Genomic DNA, 22,814 nt, shown 5'->3' on the forward strand with positions numbered 1-22,814 from the left:
CAGCGAGGGCGGTGAGATTTATTTCGCGACACCACGTTATGGTGCCGGAGGGACGACCCTGAATGCAGCCTGCAAGGGATCATTTCCCATTATGTCTACGGATCACCGGATCTTGGTTAATATTCTGCGGGATTGTGTGTGGGAATTGGGATTAATTTGGTTCTGCTCCTCCTATATCCGTTGTTGTTGATTAGAAACCAACACTAAATATTAATTGTTGTCTTTCAAGGGATGAGAAAAATAAAAAATCGAATAAAAATGTTTTAATTGTTTATTTGTCGTTTGTTTCAATGCATTATATATTTAAATAAGTTTCATAACAAAAGTTTAAAAGTAGTAAGTATGTATAAATAGTCTTACACTATCACTATGACTGTACTATCGACTGAATAGGTATAATGTTGGTTATGAAGTAGGCATAGTTTTATGAAACGTATATGAGATAATATATAGAAAAAAGTATACTGCAAGGTTAATTTTTAGCTATTATTTTTATCGAGCATGGTCCTAAGTTTCTAGCTATAATACGAATAGATTATGTTAGGCATTGTTATTGAATTATTTGTTAACCGTTCCCGTACAAACATTAGGATAAATATATTAACCGTTTCCTTAGAAACACTGGGATAAAATATAGCATATATTTCTCGCTGATAATGTAGCTTTCCTTTGGTGAAAGACATTATAAATAATTCTGTTTAATGGCTTAGGCGCTTACGCGTAACGTATAGGCAAATTTGCGTCTAGCTAGAAACTGAGAACCATACAGAACATACAATTAATATTCCCTAAGTATAAAAATATTAATTTAATATCTTTCCAACATAATATTTCAAATAAAGTCTCTTGAAATGAACCTACAAAAATAGCCAATAAATAATGTCCTTATTTCATTTGTACCCCTCACCATCAGAGCAACTGGTTCATATTATGTATATTATTTACGATAAATTGTGGACACACTAGAACATTTGTTATTTAAAAAATTCATACAAAGTATACAATAAATCAGAAAAAATTGCAGACTATCTGATCATATAATATCTTCTCGTTTGCAACCTCGTAACTTTAATTTTAAGTTTTCGCCTTTAACTACCACCATTATATCATGACACAACTTGTCGTTTTCAAAGTGCTTGTAAACTAGCCTAATAGAAATATTTGAATTTTGCTTTTTTTTATTTAACTTGGAAAATTATGTTTTCAAATACAAATTTTGTACGTGTACAAATTGCATATTAACGCTGATTTACACTTAATAGTTGGCCTGGTTATCTTCCGTGAAAGTAAAAATAAATAAATAATAGTTCTTAATAGCATACCAGAGAATTTTCTTAATTCTTTGCGTATGTGAAGTCTGCCAATCCGCATAGGGCCAGCGTGGTGGACTATTAACCTAACCCCTCTGATTCTGAGAGATTTGAGCTCAGCAGTGAGCCGAAGATGGGTTGACAATGAAAATGAATATAACTTGATGGATTTTTATTGAAAAAATACTCTAATCAAAATTACAGTAGTTTCCAAAGATTAGCACGTATAAACAATCAAATCTTTAATTTTCGTATATTTGTAGTATTTAAAGTACAATGTTAATTTCAAAATAAATACTGTAAATGGTGTCCTCTTACTAAATATAAACAAATGTTCTAGTGTCGTGTGCTGTGTAGATAGGCTATGTTTTACTAAGCAGTACTCAAAAACAGATTAATTCATTCTGTTACCTTTCTTCACTAAATACGATTTACGCTATAACAATGCTTTAATAAAAATTAACATATTATTATAGTATTTGAAATTAGTAACCCTATATTGCTCATAATTATTTGTACAAAGTTCTCATTAAGTTTGGTGTTCTAATTCTGAAAATATATGTATACCTAACTATGCAATTATACATGAGTATTCGTCCATATAATTACATACATGACATGACTTTTTTAAATATCTTTACAAATGGATTCATAAGGGAGAGGAACTAGAAAACAAAACGATCTAGATATATAATATCTGTACATTAAGTCACGTCTGCACTTCATTCAGTTTACCTATTTTTATTTTCAATCAGACACTTCTATATTAATCTTATAAGTGAAGAGAGGTAGATACGAGTACAATGAACAGGGTGATGTTAGTCAAAAAGAGGCATCCATGTCAATAGTTGGATAATTGGCTAATTTGAGCTGTGATAAACACACCAATTCGCTACGTTTGGGTGATCATGTTCTTACAGACAAAATACACAAATTTAACATCTATTTTTAATACACTGAACTATTGTATGTAGTATTTGTAAATATAATTATTGACATCATGGTGATTTTGTAGTCTAGGGAAACTTGCTTTGTGTAACTTAGCCTTAATTGAGTTGCATAGTTTGCACACACGCTTGGGCTTGACCGTATTATTATTGTGTGTATTTATCATGTATTTTAATTATTGTGGTTACTTAAAATATTTTTTTTTATTGCCATTGTGTTATTGCCATCATACTGCTCTACCTCTTTCACTTATAATGCATCATTACAATAATTGGCGAAATAATTCGAGGATCAAGGATACAATATTACTAAATAATTTTATTACAAAATCGAGATTGTCTTTATCAGTAAAAATTATTTATATTTACATATCTATGTACAAAGCTATCACATATTACAATTTTAAACATCACTATTTACATTATTGCAGAAATCATTGACTCCGTCGAACACTATCATATTTTAAATGTCCTTCATAATGCGACGAAGCCATGAAAATACGTTTTTCAAATTGTCCGTTGTATAAAACTTTTGTTAAACGTACACTATGTGCGGTTTCTCTGGGGTCCTATGGTGAGGTATTGTTTCATACGCAAACTGTTGATAAATATGCTCTTCGCTATCTTCTTGATAATAAGGACTTTTGTCAACACTGTTCCACGGTGGATTTAATGAATGAAAGTTATTTGTGACCGTTGATCCGATCATAAGATATCGGTCGACGTCTCTCTTTGTCTCTTGTTCTCTACTACGCGTGGAATAACCTAAGCCGTTTCCTATTTTCGATACATCGCCATTTAACATGACACTCGTCATTACTTGCTTTGATTTATCACCTTTACATCGTTTTAGCGGACCCATGAAATACAATACCCCCCCGACCACACTTATAATTATACTTACAGTTAGCACCACAACCGCGACTACCACCCATCCATTTGAGCATCCAAATTCAGATTCTGGAATTTGTACAAATAAAACACCTTTCAAATGTCCCGGTGAAGAACATTTTACATCTTCGTAATCTATTTTAAGTATGGCACTTGTATTGTCAGACTTTTTACCACGTATTTCACTGTTCCTTCCTAATTTCCAAAGCCATAATAAAGAACAGTTGCAAGCAAATGGATTGCCGGATATTTCGAGTTCTTGAAGCGTGTCTATTGGAAAATGGGAAGCTTCGAGTGTTTCCAGTGCATTGTTTCTAATGTAAATGTGCGTTAACTTCGGGTTTCCGTGAAACAGTCTTGATGGTACTTCCCTCACTTTTACGTTTTCGTTCATCCATATTTTTTGCAAATTAATATTATCTACAAAAGCCCTAGAATCTATCTTCTCTAAGTCATAAATTCTACTCAAGTGTAAATGTTTCAGGTGAAATAGGCTCTGGAAAGACAATGACGAAATGTTATGAAAGAAGTTTCCGCTTAAGTACAAATGAGATAAGTTTGATAGTTTAGAAAGAGCAGATGTAGGGATGGATGTCAAATTGTTATCGCTGAGATCCAAATGGCGTAAAGAAGGCAAATTGTGTAAGCCCAATTGATCAACGCTTTCAATTATATTGTTTTTAAAGTCTAAATGCTTCAACTCTTTCAAATATGGAATTCCATGTTTATCTATTTGCTGAATTAAATTCTCAGATAGGTCCAAATATTCCAAACGGATCACATAGAACAGATTTGTCGATGGAATTTCTAAAATGGAGTTGTTTTTCAGCGACAAAATTTTAAGCGACGATAGGGGCTCGAACGTTTCGGCCTCGAAACTCACTAATCTATTGTTTGATAGGTCGAGCCTTTCTAAAACGGCGAGGTCCTTAAATGTCTGCGGGTGTATGGTTGATATATCATTATTTGATAAATCCAAGTCAAGTAATCTCTTCAAACCTACGAAGGTGTCTTTGTCTAGTTTCTTGAGCGCATTGTGGCTTACGTTGAGGTGGGTCATTTCCATGTTGTTGTCGAAATTTTTACTACCTAAATCCTGTACTCTGTTGTAGGAGATGTCGAGGATTGTCAGCTGCGTGTAGAAGGCGAAGGTGTATAGAAGGTCTGCAATGGTGTTGTGGGTGAGATTGATGTGCGTTGCTTCTGGGTTGAGTTGTATGGGGACTATTTCGAGGCCTGCATTGGCGCAGGACGCAGCTCGCATGGCGTCGTCGCACGCACATCGCGGTGGACACAGGGTCCTCGCGGTAGCGCCGCATACCCACGCCGCTACTACCACCAACCACCGCCACTTTCCTATGCCGCGTGAGCCCATAACATCTCATGTATACGCCACCTGGGACCTGCAATGAACAGAAAAAGACTCATTAGATACATCATCACTCTCAACAAACCAATACAGGGCTAGGCTGCATTATGGGAAAAAGGTATATGGAGCTTAGATCCACTACGCTGCTGCAATGCGGGTTGGCCAATTAGAGGGATAATCATCATATCAGCCGATGGACGTCCACTACAGGATATAGGCCTTTTGTTGGGACTTCCAAACATCACGATACTGAGCCGCATGCATCCAGCGAATCCCTGCGACTCGCTTGATGTCCATCATCATCATCATCATCAGTCATCAGATCATCAGTCCACCTGGTAAGGGTCTACCAACACTGCACTTTGTAGTGCGGGACAACATAACGAGCACTTCGAGGCACGGAGGTGTTACCAACTTCCCAACTCCGGGAATTTTAACTGCAATTTCTTAGAAAAAACAAAAATTCTTTATCTCATCATATAACCCGACCCAGGATTCGAACTTAGGACATCGTAATCTAAAATCATATAGGCTGGACCAACGAGGCAGGCAACAAAACATAATAGGTTGCAAAAATTTATAAAAAGTTTCCCACCTAATCATACCCTTTAACAGTAACGGCCTTAAACATTAGATGGAATTATTTGAATAAAAGAAAATCTCGTTCCGCTGATATTTTTCGCTTTGAAGTAATACATCGCTTTCGTAATTTCCTTTTAAAATAAAACGCCGGTGAAAATCCTTAGAATGGGAGAAATAAAAAATGTTTACAACGTTATCATTAGACGCGATCTTAATAAAATTTCAACCGAGGAGTGCAGATAACAAACACACCTTACATCTCCTGTGTTGGGGGATGGTTACCCAAATTAATGCAATAAAAGACATTTTTTGCTTTTACAACATCAGAGCTTTAGTAACTTTTAACATTCAAATTGCTTGCAATACAATACTTAAGATTAGTGTCTCAAAAAAATTGTTTATAAGAATATCTTACGTACATTATGTTTATTATCCTATATCATCATCATTATCAATCCATATTCGGCAGCTGAGCACGAGTCTCCTCTCAGAATGAGAGGGGTTAGGGCAATTGGTCCACCACGCTGGCCCAATGCGGATTCACACAAATAGAGAATTAAAGAAAATTGTCAGGTGCAGGTTATGCAGGTTTCCTCACGATGTTTTCCCTCAACGTTTGAGACACGTGATATTTAATTTCTTATAATGCACACAACTGAAAAGTTGGAGATGCATGCCCAGGACCGGATTTTTATTTTTTTGTTATAAAAAAAAAAAAAAAAGTTTTTAGTGTTAGATAGCCCATTTATCCAGGAACGCTATAGGCTATATATTATCCCCCTATTCCTACGGGAACGGAAACCACGCGGGCGAAACCGCGCGGCGTCAGCTAGTTGTTTTATATTCAAGCTAGTTTCCTTGAGCCGCGAACATAAAACAATGACCTTTCAACCTTTTGCCCTCGAACAAAGGCCTTGAACCAGAGAAGCCTTTATTTCAGAACGTCGGATGATTGACCTTTTTAAAATGAGAATTTATTCAGAATGGTACAGGCAATGAAATCAATAGGCAACGTTTATTATTCTGTATATTACCCTCATATATCAAAAATACATATGCGTTAGGGTTAATATCCCAGCTAGTTCCGAGTACGCCATTTGAGGGAAATATTGCCTATCCATTATGTACTACGCGGTCCACTTTAAGATGAATGCTCCCTATAAATTCCGAGCTAGAGGCTAGATCCCGTTTCACTAATCCGCGGACGCCCAAATGATTGCACAATACCTTACAAAATGCTTCCATGTTTAACAGAGGAGCGTTTGGTACTTTAAATTAAATGTTCGGCTTTACAATTCGACGGAATGTATAATGAATAGCGCCGTAACATCTGTTAACGAAGGCGAACGATCTCGAAAGTTTTCACGCGCGGGACCAACTAATTGCGAAGGTTGGAATTCAATTTATGTCTTCTAGTGCGCCTCGAGAGATCACGCCATGCCAAAGTATTAATAATGCAAAACAGTGTCACGGAAAGTTTTTGATTCCGAATGCAAATTGAATTAGGAAACAGCGTCAGGATTATAGAGTTCATCCCGTCGCTTTGCCAGTTATCCTCGGCTTAACGGCAGCTACAGTCCCTCTGTTTTCGCTAAACACTCATAACGACACATTCGCTATGCAAATAAACACTAGAACCTATTGGACTTCGGTTTGCGAAACTCTGATTGAATCAACAGTCAACTGAAATAGCTGACAAAGTTAGAAGATAAACTTTTGATGGATAAGCGCAAGTCAGCGTAATATTAAATTTAAGTTTTGAATACGAGTAACAATCGAATTAACTATTTGATTTTCACTAAAATTAGCTTTAAGTTTGCTATTTTGAAATTTTAATCTTGGTTAAATTTTTGACTGTATAATAATCTAAATATAGTCATGTTGTATTTAAAAAAATAAAAATAAAATGTCAAGCACGTAGTATAAAATTGAATAATACTGAGCATTGACACTGTTTAATTAAATATTTCGAAGTAATGTTGGTAGGACTCAAACACTTCCCGGAGGACGCGAGAAGTCTCTCCCTTAGAAATCCGATATCGTCCTGTACGAATGGATTACCTCAGCTTGTCTGAATTACAGAAACCATATGTCTACGCTCATTCGATACACATTAGAGATTCCCTTATAAAGCCCGGATTAATTCCGGTATATTCCAAAAGTATCCATTTAATCACATGAAGAAACATAGATGCCCATACAATATATGCCTAAATGTAGGCATATATTGTATGGGCATCTATTCAAATTCTTCAAATATAAATCATATTATTTTTAAAAGGTTTCTAATAGCTACAGGAGTATGGCGTGCACTTAAAAATGGAAAATTCGTTTTCAAATACTTGTTCGTAATGAGTTCCCAAGGTAGGCAGTTTTTTGCATTTATGCCTTGTATAGTTTCAAGGTAATAGAGACATTATTTTTTACGGCCTTCAAACTCACCTACATCTTTGAACAACAAGCGTAGTAAAATAGGAAGAAACAGAAGCTTTTAATTTGAGAGAAAATTAACATAGCTAATAATCCATCCCTTTCAATTATACTGGAACATCCTCAAATAAGATGCATTTTCATAATAAACAACCTCAATGCAGTTCCATAGTTCAATGCAAATGTTATTGCCATCCGAATATGGTTAAAGTAAATAGCATTTGTGAAAGCGTCTGTCGTGACTATTGAGCGTAGATTGGTGTCATAACTGTCACTTTAAAGGGTATAATGACTTTTAATAACACCGAATCACCATTGAAGTTGGTCTGAGGTGATCGCGGTTAAGCGGCCCCTGATAAAGAAGCGAAAGGGACGGCAGTCGGCACGCCCTCCATTTCCGAGGCAACATTGTTCTGAGCGGCACTCTTTGTCTTTTAATTTCCTGTCCGCCAGGGTGCGCTGCCGTCGTGAATTTCGCTTTCGTGAGCTTCGTTAACTTGTATCGGCCTTTGTTGTTGCCTATTGAACTTTTCCATTACAAACGTCATCGATCGAAACCGCTAAATTTGTTGGAAAATTCTTCCCCATCGGAACAGACGGCGAAATGAGCACCGGCCCTGTATTAATTTGCCTTTCATAAAAACGAATGTGAATCAAACTTTGGTTTTGCTTTCTTAGACTGTAATGGAATTTAAATGTTTTCGTATTGGAAAGTTTGGCGGCCGTTTTGACATAAAGAGAAGATTTTGATAAGTCTAATGGACTTCTAATTCTTTCCCGAAATCCATTGAATATGATTTGCGAAGTTTCTAATCAACGGAATCCGCTAAAGTGAGTGGGAAGTTACACGAAAGCTTTGTATACCTAAATACGTATCCTGCGTTGTTCCCGTGCCTGTGGGGATATAGTCTTTGACAATTACAAATAACGTGGCTTATTGTTAAAAGAGTTTTCAGAAAATCGGTTCAGTAGATTTAAAGATTACCCCTAACAATCTCACAAATTCACGAACGTTTCATCTTCATAGTACAGCAGCCGACTCCTCGCGGTTTTGCCCGCGTTGTTCCTGTTCCCGTATTCTTACGGTGTGTTCGTACATACATATTTATGTATTTATGTATACAACTAGCGGAAGCAAATTCACTTTTCACAAATCCCGCGGGAACCATGGATTTTTCCGGGATGCAAAATATGTGTTAATCCAAGATATAATCCATCTTCGTTTTAAATTTCAGGCAAATCGGTTAAGTAGTTGCTGCGTTAAAAAGTAACAAACATCCATACAGACTTTCACGTTTAAAATATTAGTAGGTTATGCAAGCGAATAAACATTATTTCTATTTATATGTATATGTATAGAATGTATACATATACATGTACATTATTTCTATATATAAATTTGAATGACAATTAGGACGCGCATTGATTTACTACAACAGTGTACCTATACAAGAGCGACGCTTAATAACGATTTGTTCTAACAATATTGCGCTATAATCAACAAACGTACCGCAATAATAATAATAATAATAATTACTGTTATAGAGCCGCCCGTAATTTACTAAACACCGTCCCGGTTTCAAATTGAATATCAAGCCTCCTCGCCTATGAATAACAGTATTATCGGCCCATTTAAATTATCAGGAGCATAAAGCATCGATCATTTTCTCCGAAGCAACAACACCTTCCTTTCCACTAAGGTACCAGACCACTTGGTCTTGAAAGATTAATAAAGATGGAAAGACGTCATGATGGTTATACTTAGTATGTTTGTACTTAGTATTTTTATAATTAGTATATTTATTAACATAAATATACTCTCTATATTTATTAAGATAATTATCTCTTCTTCGTCGTCTCGTCGTCGTCGGCGTCTTTTGATGGGATTCAACTTTTAATCTTTTTTTTTTGGAATCTAGTTTTTCTGGATATACTTCCAAGCCCGAACTCATATTATGTTCTTATTTTTATCTTAGCTTAGTATACTTTTACGAGTATAACTTTGCTGTTTTTTTGTTAAATTGAATTTTCTAACGCTTGTTCATTGATATGATGTACCAATAGTAAACAACGACGACGTCAATAAATCGTACCATTTGGTATGGAGCGTTTTTCAGGGATCCGCGGCAGCGCCGCAAATCTGACCCTTCAAATCCCTGTATCTCCGAAAGTAATGATCGCAGATACCCTGTTACTTTTACAAAATTGCTTTACTTTTAGCATACTACTAATTTATATACAATTTAAAAACTGTCATCATCTCTATCGTGGGTATGGTACAACAGTATACCGAACCCACTAAAGTTATCACGGTGTTAATACAACTTGAGACATTACTAACACAAAGGACGGTTTACGAGGGACCGGGACAATAAAACCCGGTGTAAAACTCGGCTAACCACTCTTCCCCCTAAGAAAATATCCCGAGCCTTCACCGCTTTATGAGTTGCTTAAGTCGTGAGCTGCCGTTTTTAAAATAGTTACCTACCGATCTGTTAGCTGTTATTGCAATGATATACGAGTACTAAATTATTGAAAATAGTTTGAGTGAGTGTAATTCATAATAACCAAAAATCTATAATTTAATTATATTTAAACTATATAAAACACTCCTATAATTTACGTTATGAATAAAGCATGCCGCAACTTCGTTTCCGGTTTATAAACTATAGCTGACACCGCGCGGTTTCACCCGCGTGGTTCCCGTTCCCGTAGCAATACAGGGATAATATATAGTATATGGCCTTTCTCAATAAACGGGCTATCTAACACTGAAATAATTTTTCAAATCGGTCCAGTAGTTCCTGAGATTAGCGCGTTCAACCAAACAAAGAAACTCTTCAGCTTTGTAATAATAGTATAGATAATATTACCAGCATATTGGGTGCTTTTTGTATTCATATAGTTTCATATGAAGCAGCTAAGGCTTAATTTTACTTGTACTTCCTACGAGTGCATGGTTCGTACTTGTATAGTTTATATATTAGTGTAAGGGTATATTAATAAGGACTCCTAGTGTCAGTCCCGGGTAGTACTACAATCAAGGCGAGTGGCAGCTACACAGACGAATGCTCCGGAATATAATGATGAGAAGGGGAGAAAGGGAAAAGGAAGAGAAAAAGAAAAGAAAAATAATTTAGAGGCAGTTAGCACGATCTAGTGCCAGTTCCGTGTTAACTCGGAAGATTAAAAAAAAAAGTACTACAACCAAGCTTTTCTGCCGCTAAATTAGGTACCTACATCAAGCACATACATTCATACATAGCAACTATACCTCAGGTTGACAAATCAGATCAAGTTAGCAAGTTTGCGTTGCTTTATAATACAATATTCTTTAATTTATTGCTTAAAATCATTTTAAAAACGACAAAAAAACAGCATATATATATAATTCTTTAAAACCCAATGTTCTAAATGTTATGCATTATGTTTGCGGTTAAAGTCGATGCACCAGGGGATGCCGCACCTAGATTAGTTAAACTAAAAGTTTAAACACACTGGTAGATGAAGTTGTGGCTTTATTTGTACCTAAATATTTTGCAAATAAAGCCACAACTAGTTTTAACCAGAATTCATGAACAACAAGCATAATATTGTCTCTAAAGTTCATTGCCGAAACTTTAGTATTCAGCATCTGACAACAGTACCTATATAGGGATGAAAAAAAACAAATGCAACAATATGCATTCTTCCATCAATCTAGGAATCATATAAACTACAAGCCCAATCAAAAAATAACTCTGAGTACCGATCAGAAATGTCGGCACAGTGTTCAGAGTTATTTTCTGATATAGTAACAGCCTTCTAAGCGTTATTCACATTGGGACATTTCACAGGTAATTTTTGTTCAAGGGCTTGTAGTCTAATAGTCAAGTCTAATCAGGATATAAGTTTTCTGAGGAAAATACGTTTAAATAGAAGAATATGAACGGTAGATCACTTATGTATTTATTTTCTTTTCATAAGTATTCATCATCATTATTATGAGCCGATGGACGTTCACTACTAGACATAGCCTTCTTGCATGGACCTCCAAGCATAACGGTCTCGAGCCGACAGCATTCAGCGGTTTCCTGCGATCCTCGATGTCCTCTGTCCGGTGCGGGGTCGCCACTCCAGCACCTTGGGACCCCAACGTCCATCGGCTCTTCGAACTACGTAGCCTGCCCATTGCCACTTCAGCTTCGCGACTCGCTGAGCTATGTCAGTGACTTTGGTTCGTCTGCGGATCTCCACATTTCTGATTCGACGCTGAGAAACTCCAAGCATAGTTCGCTCCATCGCCCGCTGAATGATTTTGAGCCTTTTGATAAGGCCCATAGTTAACTAGTTATTAAGTTAGTTAGTTAATAAGTATTAATCAAACGTAATTAAACATTAATTTACAAAAAAAAAATGCATATGATCACGTAAAAAACTGTTTCATTGAAAAATACCGCGTTCTTAAATTTTGATCAAATTATTATTTATTTCAATCAAGCTTAGTTTGCAAGCACTTTCGATATGTCAGGTAATAATATCATCAGATAATGGTGATAATAATTAGTCGAAAACTTAAAATTAAAGTAGATCTAAGTACCTACATATTAACTCTTCCTGATTTATTTATCCTTCCAAACGCAGTCCCAGTTATACACAACTTTTCCAAAGACTTTGTCATAAAAAGAGTTCTTCATTAGATCCGAAATTTAAGAGATACTCAAGTAGTTACAATGTGTTAGAGTGGCGTCGGATTCTAAGTGGCGTAATGAGGAAAGTTGTGACTAAGAAGTCCGACTGTACGGGCGGATGCAAACAAAACCAAAGTGAGTGACACGGTCGCATAGCGATTGCAACTTTACACTAAATTGTTGGAGAATAAATGACGGAACTTCCCGTCTTCCGGATAAAGTTGAGAATGGAATGAGTTTGCATTTAAATTGAAATCAGCGGATTCAATTAATAGTTTTATAAATTAACCGGGTTTTATCCGCGACTTTGTATGCTTGAATATATTATGTTCATAAAATAGAAGGAATCCTTTTTTTTTTCAAATTACAATATATAAAAGTCTCAGTCATAGTTATTATAATTACTAGGAGCTTTTAACCGCTAATTCACCACTATAGGGGTTGAAAAAATAAAAATCTTGAATAATTTTACATTTCTTATTTTTTATGATTTATGAACAACTGTTGACAGACTTTCCATACAAACTTTCAACCCCTATTTTATCCCCTTGGGGGGTATAATTGATCAAAATTTTTTAGCAGATGCCTACGTCATAACATCTACCTCCATGCCAAATTTCAACCCAATCCGTCCAGTGGTTTGGTCTGTGCGTTGATAGATCACTATGTCAGTCAATCACTCTTGGGTTATATATATTAAGATTATTTTTTCAGAGTCAAACATCATTAACATGAGTCTGATAACTTGTCCAGGTCTGGCTGGTGGGAGGCTTCGGCCGTGGCTAGTTATCACCCTACCGGCAAAGACGTACCGCCAAGCGATTTAGCGTTCCGGTACGATGCCGTGTAGAAACCGAAAGGGGTGTGAATTTTCATCCTCCTCCTAACAAGTTAGCCCGCTTCCATCTTACACTGCATCATCCACCATCAGGTGAGATTGTAGTCAAGGGCTAACTTGTAAAGAATATAAAAAAAAAAAAAAAAACTGCATAGCGGGTCTAAGTTCAAAATTACCCTTCGTATAATAAACAGTAAAGGCCTGCAGAGAGCCTTAAAAATAAGTAGATGATAACGCAAGTACAGGCCGTCTATAGCTGAAACTAGGGTGTTAAACAATTGAATTTATATTTCAATTTTCCAAAACAAACCCTCCACTCTCTGTTGTACAAACATTTTCTTCAAAAACCTAATATTATAGGACAATTACGTAAATATCTTCGCTATTTTAGTTATCTAATCGGTCTTTTGGGTCATTTTAATTAAGGTTATATGAAAGGTAATCTAAATAAACGATGATAAAGTGTCCACACCCTATTTCGCCACGGACAACCAATTTTAATGTTACGAGGGGCCCACCTGCCAATAGTTCACTCCCTAAACAGTAGAGTGACCAAGTCTCGGACAGGATGTTTTTTTATTAATATTTTTATTTTTTGTACAAGATTGGCTCGTTTAACAAGGGTCTCACCGAATGGCAAGTACTCATTCTTGTTATTATCTCAAGTTGTAAGAGTAAGGAAAAACAAACCAAAGAAAGCCAAAATCTTTAAGTATCAAAAACATTTTAGTCCGCCAATTTTTGTTATTTGGCATAATCGTTCTCCAGGATTAAAATATCACTGTCATTAAATAGAATGTTATTAATTTAATTCCAGAACTATTATTCCATTTCATAGTTGGTAACATAACTAAAATTTTCTTATCTGTCTTGTCTTGACTTGTGGTTTTAGTTTAGCATATTGCAACATTGTAACTCTTTACAAAGTGATTCAAAAACAATAATAATTTTCATTAATTTTTTTAAGAAAATCCCGGAATAAATCAAATGTGTGGCAACCTTACACGTTATTGATTTAATAATCAAAGCTAGATTAGAACCCCATTGCCCTGTCACTACCTATACCTAATTATTATTATGAACAGATTTGTAAAATTATCAAATAAGGTCAAATTGTAAAAAAAAAAAAATTATACAGACCCTCTAACAATGGATATGAAATATTTTTTTCCGGAATTTTTTCACTTATTACATTATTTCGCTTACAAAGACTACAAGAAAATTGTTGGTTACGCCTACATGAGAATAAACAATGTTAAATTATAAATCATAACTCTTCCCTTTTTGTACCGTTGTGTCTGGTGAAAAAGAAAGAAATGTCACGTCGTTACGAACACAATACATGAAGTTACCGCGGAATATCGCTCTTTAGATCCTTCCTGCAACACCAACTTATAGCTAAAAGGATAAAAAGAACGTCACCCCAACAAAACCTCTACACAATCCCATTTTCTCTTTCATCGCAGCCAAGCGAGTCTTAGTGAATCAGGCTTCTCTATGGGCGCCTTTATAAACGCAATAATGAGGAGTGCTAAGGCGGCATTCAGCCGTGTGCCCTAACGAGTGGCGTCGATGAATCGTCCATGAGGCGAGCACAAAACTTGCCTCTTGGCCCGTAATGGCGATGCTCCGAGGTCGCCTCTCCACGTGCTAACTCGCCAACTAAAGCGCTTTAAGCGAACACCAACTTGCTTGCTTTGACTTTCATCGCTTGGATTACGCTCAACTCGCCTCGATTGGATGCGGCGCACGGATGAATAGTCAATGAACGAATTTGGGGCAAAGCGAACGGCACGGATTAAAAGCAAGCTTGTATACTAACTCGATTAAAAAATACTCAGACGCTGAATGCTTCGTTCGGGCCAGTTTGGGACAGCCTTGCGCTATATGTTTGTATGAAGTTTTCTTCTTCCCATGTCAACGTGCAGAGAAACTTTGTTTTATGAACAACTGGCTACGTTCCTTCCCAAGGGCGTTTAGGAATAGGAGTGTCGGGTTCGTGACTCTACGCTTATACTCATAGTTGTATGTACAGTCTGTGTTGCTATCGGTACCCATATACTAATAGTTTGCACCAAATGTTTCAAACTAAAGAAAGAGTATTTCTGCTAAATCAAAGCCAACTAATACTGCGGTCTATTATATAAAATGACAATCTTAGTAAGTATGTAAAGTGCATTACGTCGGCCTAATAACTTAGACGTTCTGAGTTCTATTCCCAGCTCGGATCGATTTAGTAGGTAAGTTTTGATATGTTAGTTGTAATCTAAGTGTTAGGATTTAACTGTGGTTCTAGTTGTTGTTACCAATAGCAAAGGCATACAAGTGACTGCCTAGTGATTTAGCGTTTCGATATTATGCCACGTAAAAACCACTCGCCATCATGTAAATATTGATGAAATCACAAGTATTAATATTTACTATCCTATCGATTATTAAAAAAAAACCGGTTGTCTGTAAAGTCGGTTTACTGACGATAGTTGAACGATAGTTTAAGAAAATACTGATGGTATGGTTGCATTTTTCAGATGAAAATGTTCGTTTTTCTAAAATACTGTTTAATAATCTTCATAGACCAGAATATACTTTATTTCTTGTTACAATAGTTGGCAACCCTTGAACGGGGGAACAACGCATGACGTCATCTTTTTTCGTGTGTGCAGCCAGCTCCATCGAATAATAAAACGTTGTCACGTCAAAAATTTACTTTCGGAAAAATATATCTAATCTACTCTTTCACTATAAGGTTCGCGATCAATTATTCCAACAAGAATAAGAATCGATTTCAAATGATTAACAAAAAAAGTTAAAAAATATGAAATTATAATATACGATCATATTATCATAATATAATGTTGGGCGGATGAAGTAAAATCAGTGGTATTTTAATAGAAGCGGCTCAGAGAACTGCAAATGACGTGCTTACGTCGGTGATATCGCGCGAATCGACCCCTAAGCCTGCCAAATGGCCCCGGCCTAATGAAGACTCCGCGACAGTTCCGAGAAAATACTAGAAAATTAGTCAATCCTATCGCGGGAGCATCTCTGCGAACTTGGTGAGGCTGAATAATAAAATACCTCGTGAACACTTGGATACGGCTTATCAACTGGGAAGCCATTGAAACGCCGACGCAGCCCAAAATCCCCCAGATCCGTGTGAGATATCTAGCGGCTCTTTTAGGGTTATTAAATTGAGTGGGTTTTAGGGAAATGAGTCGCGAAATACATTGGAACTCCTTTATAGTGAGAAATTGGTGTTCCCAATAAATAACGCGAGCCCATAAAATAAGCCCAACACTTTGACTTCGTTCAATATTCATGGAGCCTTTTATACAGATAAAAATTGGTATCCTCTTATGGCGGATTGCCAATTGGAAATAATGAAAACGGCGGTTCCATTAACTGGGGTAATGTAAAACCTTAGTGCCCTAATAGAATGTAATGTGGAGCGAATCTTTATCGGCGAAGCTTTATACTGAAACTCGTATATTAAGCAGACTTAATTTAACTTAATCTGCATTATTGTTGTTAATTAATTAACTGCTAAACTTTGGTATGATAAATAAAAATAATAATATAGTAAAATAGTTATGTACTGCCGAACTAATTCGGTCACTACATGAAATCTTGAAAGTAGCCCTTTACGCAGAAGATATTGTAGTGTTCATGTTTGTAGGGGATGTACTGAGCCGATTCTACTAGAAAACCACGTTATTTGTGAGTGTCATTGGCTATATTTTATCCCCGTATTCTTACGGGAAAGGGAACTACGCGGATGAAACCGCAGGGCGTTGGCTAGTGTATAATAATGATATAGTAAGTGCAATATTCATAGTTATTCTTATGGCGAATAAACCCAGACGCTACGCCGTGCACAAATCCCGCACCCAAACGGCTAAGCTCGCCTGGTAAGCGTAACGTTCAACAAAATCCAACATTTCACTACCCATTCCGTACTGAAGCGCATGAGGGATTCTCCCCATCGTATCCTATATTTGCAGCCGAGACGGGGTTAGGGCACCCGGCGAGGGTAATGCGTTTTATGAATGAGCGAATGAATGGAAGGATTTCATTTGAAACCATTCAGTCGAGCTGCCCCGCAAGTCCGCATTGGATAACGCAGGTTTTTACACTGCTGACGTAGAGATTACCTCCGCGACACCTCACGTTCGCTCCGGGTGATAAAACGATGGCAAGATTTGATAAGCAATACGCGTTTCGCTGTAATAAAAATATTACTTCTGTTCCGTAGCTTGTCTCTATCTACGTTGCAGTTTTACGATACATAAAGTTAGGAGCTGAGCGGAATAAATTTAAGATTTTCGAATGCAGAATACAGTGCTGTTACAGTATTTCACTTAATCTGACTTTTGGCTCATAGCTCTGGAGATTTAGTTTTATAAAAGGCAATAATGACTAAGACATGAAAAATCAGCAATAAGATTTAAATCTAATAATATAAAGATATACAGTTTGTGAGGATGATCCCCATATCTACTGAATCAATTTACAAAAATCTTGTACCTGTCGATAGCTACGTTGGTTGTAAGTGCTTTAAACTATATTTTACCCCCGTATTCCTACCACTATAATATCACGGGGGTATGCTTGTATTGTATAGTTTCGAATTTACGTAATAATAAACTAGGGTCAATTACTAGTCCCTTTTTAGTAAGTACTGTGTGTAACTACTCGTAAATGCCACATTATCAATCCATATTTTACTCACAGCTGAGCTCGAGTTTCTTCTCAGAATGAGAGAGGTTAGTTAGGCCAATAGTCCACCACGCTAGCCCATTGCGGATTGGCAGACTTCACACACGCAGAGAATTAAGTAAATTCACACACGCTGTATACAGGTTTCCTCACGATGATTTCACACGTTAGTCTTCACCGTTTGAGACACGTGATACTTCTTAAAATACACACTAAAAAGTTGGAAGTGCATACCCCAGACCGTATTCGGACCCACACCCTTTGGAATCGGAGGCGGAAGTCAGCGGGCTATCACGGCTCTCAAATGCTAAACTAGCGTTTAATTCTCCCAACATGTATTTCTAATTTTAATTAACAACCACTGCAGTCTAATTGTACACATTCAGTTACAGGTTTCAATTAATGTTTTATCAATTAAGTGAATCTAAAGCACTCCTGTACAGCCATGTATATCAAACGCTACATACATATTATTGAATAGAAAAGCAGGTAACTACTATAAATAGTAGATTAATTATCCTTCATATTGATGTAAGACTTTGTCGTTTAAAAAATTGTAACTAGGCTACCTACTTTTTCTATTTAAAGTTGGAACTATCTCGATTTTGAGACGGTATTTATTAATCGACGTATCTGCAAATGGTTTGCGACGCTCAAAGGCCAAAATTGATTAAATTCGACCCTTTGGACACTGATTGCAATTGCTGTAAGACTAAAATCGATTTACTTTGGCAGCGATAGCATCATACGGCCAAAGTATCCGCAATCAATACTACTTCCAATTTAGCAGATAAATTCTTAGAAATGTTGGCTACGTTCGTTTTTGTAAAGGTTAATCTCATTTACTTTATCTCTCTCAAAGTTTAATTCTTGCAATTAATACAAATAATAACTGTTTTTAGATTTAAAACTTTTGTAAAATGAACCGCGAGCCACATACTTATAAAAGATGTTCTAAAATTTAAGTAAAAATGTGCCCTTGTATTATAAAAGCAGACGCCCGCGACTTCGTCCGCGTTGAATTTAGTTTTTTTACAAATCCCTCGGGAACCATGGATGTTTCCGAGATGAAAAGTATGTGATAATCTAGGCTATTATTATATATCTTAATCCCAAATTTCAGCTAATTTGGTTCAGTAGTCGAGGCGTGAAAGAGTAACATATCACCAAAATCATCAGTTTTCGGAAATCTCGAGAAACCATGGATATGTCGGGATAAAAAGTAGCCTATGTGTTAATCCAGATTAAAATCTATTTCTATTTCAAATTTCAGTCAAATCGCTTCAGTAGTACATCAAACATCCAAACATCCATACAAACTTTCGCGTTTATAATATTAGTAGGTAGGATAAACCGCTAGCCAGGACCTTTTGTAAAATTGCACTACTGAATTTAACTTATTTTGGAATTCGAACGTTCCTTAGTCCCGCAATAGTACGACGGATAACGAGTGGACAAGTCGTGGCCATAAAAGAAACTGTAACGTAACATGGAATTCTTAGCGGGTCCGCATCCTGCGCGCTAAGAAAAACATGAATGGCGTAACCGTAAGATGGATGGTCTCGATTTGAACCTGCCTTATCGCTTGTCAGCTGCTTCCGGGGGTCATCGCACTACCGATAGCACTCTCATTAGATTATTGATGTTTCCTTCGACGCTTATGTGCGAAATACAAGAATTGCGCTAACAGCGCAGTTTTGTTTCAACTATTTATATGAAAAAAAAAAGAAAAAAAAATGTTTGAGCTGACTGTAATAAGATTTACTTATAATTGTTTCTCTGTAAGATAAATGATTCTTTAAGATAAATAAAGATTCTTTGACCACATATATGGAACCGGTTTTATTGATAACGAGTACTAGGCCAAACATCTCGAAAAATTATAACAATCACGTCACCTCTAGCGTTTTATATTCTTTAGTTACAGCAATACTTTTAGGCTTTTAAGAATATATGGCTTTGTATAAAAGTTTCGAAGCTTAATTTGACTGGACAGACACTTATAAATCGTTGTTCTTATTTTATAGTCAGCTAACTCAAAGAAGATAAAGAAGTTCAAATAATCGATAATGTTGATTAGAGCATAATGATTTTTATTGAAGCCTCAAAGGCAAATAGGCCTGGATAGAACACATAAAGGTCACAGGTTCAATCTCCGCCCGCAGGACTATTGTCGTACTCATTACTAACAACTAATTAGAGAGGAGGGGAATATTAGTCATATTTCAAAAATATGGAAAAAACTCTTTAAAAAAGCTCTAATACTCTTTAAAGAGTATTTCGGCGCATCTCTAGCGCAAATTATATCAATAGGTAATTTAATATGCATAAAATACCGGTTACGTGAATGTGTAATGAGTCTGTTTAACTTTTGGCATGTGATTTATACATCCTACTGACTTCATACAACGGCTTGAGGATGTTGAATTTGTCTTTCCCGTGAGAACTACTTGCTCATTAATTAATTGATGCAAAAGTCAACTTGTACATTTCCTTAGAATTCATTTTCGTTTTGAATTAAAAGAAATATCTGGTAATAGGTAAATAATACGAGATTATACAATTATTGTATTTTTAATCTAAACCTGCATAAGTAAAATCAGGTAAAATATTTAAAAAAAATAAGTGTAAAATTTGAAAAAACAAAACTGGTATCATGAGACCCAAAAACCTCTAAAAGTTGTTTTTTTTTTAAATGTTAATAGGATCGGAACATAGAATATATAATCGGACGAAAAAAAAACTATTTCTCACTAAATTAAAAAAATAAAATTTTATCATGCGATGACGGACACAGGCATAACCTGTATCCGCTCGTCGTATGATAAAATTTTGTGATAAAATCATTAAAACATTAGATTACTGTAGACACAAAATAAAATATGTAGTATTATTATCTAGAAAGAATTATTATTAGTGTCATAATGGCGAAGTATTAACGGGATATTATGTTGGTATTTCCTGTCCGGTGAAGTCAGATCTTTAATAAACTTACTAGGAAACAAGTAGGTAATAAATTAATTATAAGGAACACTTATATAATAGCCAACTTGATGTTAAGTGACGGTGCAGTCTAAGATGGTATCACGCTTGGAATATTCGTTTTAAACCTTGACTAGTTTCAATTAATCGTTTTATACATTTTTGTTTGTAGGGTGATATACAAATAAGTATCGAAGTTTCTTGAAGACTTGAAGTCTAATATAACAATAAACAAAAAATACAAAATATTACACCTGCGTCAAAGAAAAGATCACATCACATCACATCACATCACACTGATATACACTTAAATGCGAAAATATGTGTGTAGGTAAGTGTGTAAGTTTGTACCTTTGTGCAGCGGCTACTAAAGCGATTTGGCTGAAATTTGGAACGGAATATATAATACTATGGATTAACACGGGCTACTTTTCATCCCGGAAAAATCCATGGTTCCAGCGGGATTTGTTAAAAACTGAAACCCACGCGTACGAAGTCGCAGCCGCTAGTAATAAATAATAATAATGAATGAACTATAGAATATTCAAAGTTAGTTATTTATTTCAATTATTCTAATTAATCAAAACTGTTCACCAAACTTTCAAAGAGTTCGCTCATAAACGCAACTTGTTAACTCATTTAAAAAACTTAACAAATTAAATTATAAACACAAAGCCAGAGAGACTGGTACTACTTTTTTAACTTGCACGGAGCGCCGGAAGTAGAGAGCGGTAGTTTCTGTCCTTTATAAGTCTTTGGAAACATTTCTACAAAGTAACAGGATTCATTAAAATAGCCAAGTGAACCTAAAGTGCCAAAGACGTTGAAGGTACAGAGGCATTCAAACAGCCAAACGTTTGTAGCACCACTGCTAACTGCACTGCTTTTAGACAAAGATTTTTGTTATTTAGACAAAGCTGCACTGCTTTTAGACAAAGATTTTTGTTATTTACTAGCGGAGGCCCGCGGCTTCGTCCGCGTGATATTTAGTTTTTGACAAACCCCGCGGGATCATAAAATTTTTCGGGGTGAAAAGTAGCCTATATGTTAAGCCAGAGTATTATCTATCTTTTGGTTTCCGCGGGATTTGTGAAAAATTGAGATTACGTGGACGAAGTTCTGTAGCTCAAGATAATTGTGAGAAAGGTTGAATTCATTTAATCGACTAACAAAATCAAATTATCGAGATTGATTGAGTCGTGAGACAATTAATTGTACCTTAACTCTTTGACTCACTTTGAACTTTATACAATAAATGATATTAAGAAACTTTGATATACATCACTTCTCAAATTACATTACGTACTTTCTTAGTAACTAACGGCAAAGTAATTTATTCTATTAACGTTTCAGTATACAGTAAAAGCTTTCCCCGAGAGAGTTCGAAGCTTTGTAACATGTCTTCTCGCTAAGTATATAATTATTATGGCGGTGCTAGAGTTCACTTTATGCAAGCATTCCCCGTGTGTTTACTAAGGTCTGCTCATTACTCTGACTCACATCGGACCTATCAGGCTTTATAGGATTCCTGAGTAATCTGACCTTTGTAAATCTTTACTAATATATTTCCGTACTTATATTGTAGTCTGTTAGGTAGATTGTTGTAGGTTTTAATCCGGTCCGGGGCATACACCTCCAACTTTTCAGTTATGTGCATTTTAAGAAATTAAATATCATTTGTCTAAAACGGTGAAAGAACATCATGAGGAAACCTAATTCTTAGTTCTCTTCGTATGCCAAGTCTGCCATTCCGCATTGAGCCAGCGTGGTAGACTAGTACGCGAAGATGCAGTTGGAACAGACTTGTCTATTTACTTTTGACTTGAAGATATCCCCATTTAGTCCTATTTACGAATTAGCGACGACCTTCACCCATCTGTTTACTGGAAGAAAAGTATTTAATATCAAATTAAATATGTCAATAAATATATTGTTAATGGGTTGCCTAAAAAAGTTCAGTTTAAGTTTGTCTCGAAAATTTTGCCCGCGTATTTATGATGCTGACTAGTGACGTCAGAATCGATATTGTGTTTCTTGTATGCGTGTTTTGTGATGATCTATTTTGTATTACCGTGATCA

General features: G+C 36.0%; 1 protein-coding gene across 7 annotated transcripts in view; it reads right to left on the reverse strand.

The window, feature by feature from the left end:
* Window positions 1–257: 257 nt before the first annotated feature.
* The window catches only part of LOC112052131 (tsukushi), a 115,846-nt gene continuing 93,289 nt past the window's right edge, over window positions 258–22,814 (reverse strand). For all 7 annotated transcript variants that reach the window (XM_024091080.2, XM_024091083.2, XM_024091082.2 and 4 more), the window contains one exon: window positions 258–4,551. In XM_024091080.2, the coding sequence (XP_023946848.2) occupies window positions 2,793–4,523 (1,731 nt within the window). In that variant the 5' untranslated portion in view covers window positions 4,524–4,551 and the 3' untranslated portion in view covers window positions 258–2,792. The remainder of the gene's footprint in view (window positions 4,552–22,814) is intronic.

The sequence above is a fragment of the Bicyclus anynana genome, chromosome 1 (genome assembly GCF_947172395.1).
Source record: "Bicyclus anynana chromosome 1, ilBicAnyn1.1, whole genome shotgun sequence".
Taxonomy (NCBI): Eukaryota; Metazoa; Arthropoda; class Insecta; order Lepidoptera; family Nymphalidae; genus Bicyclus; species Bicyclus anynana.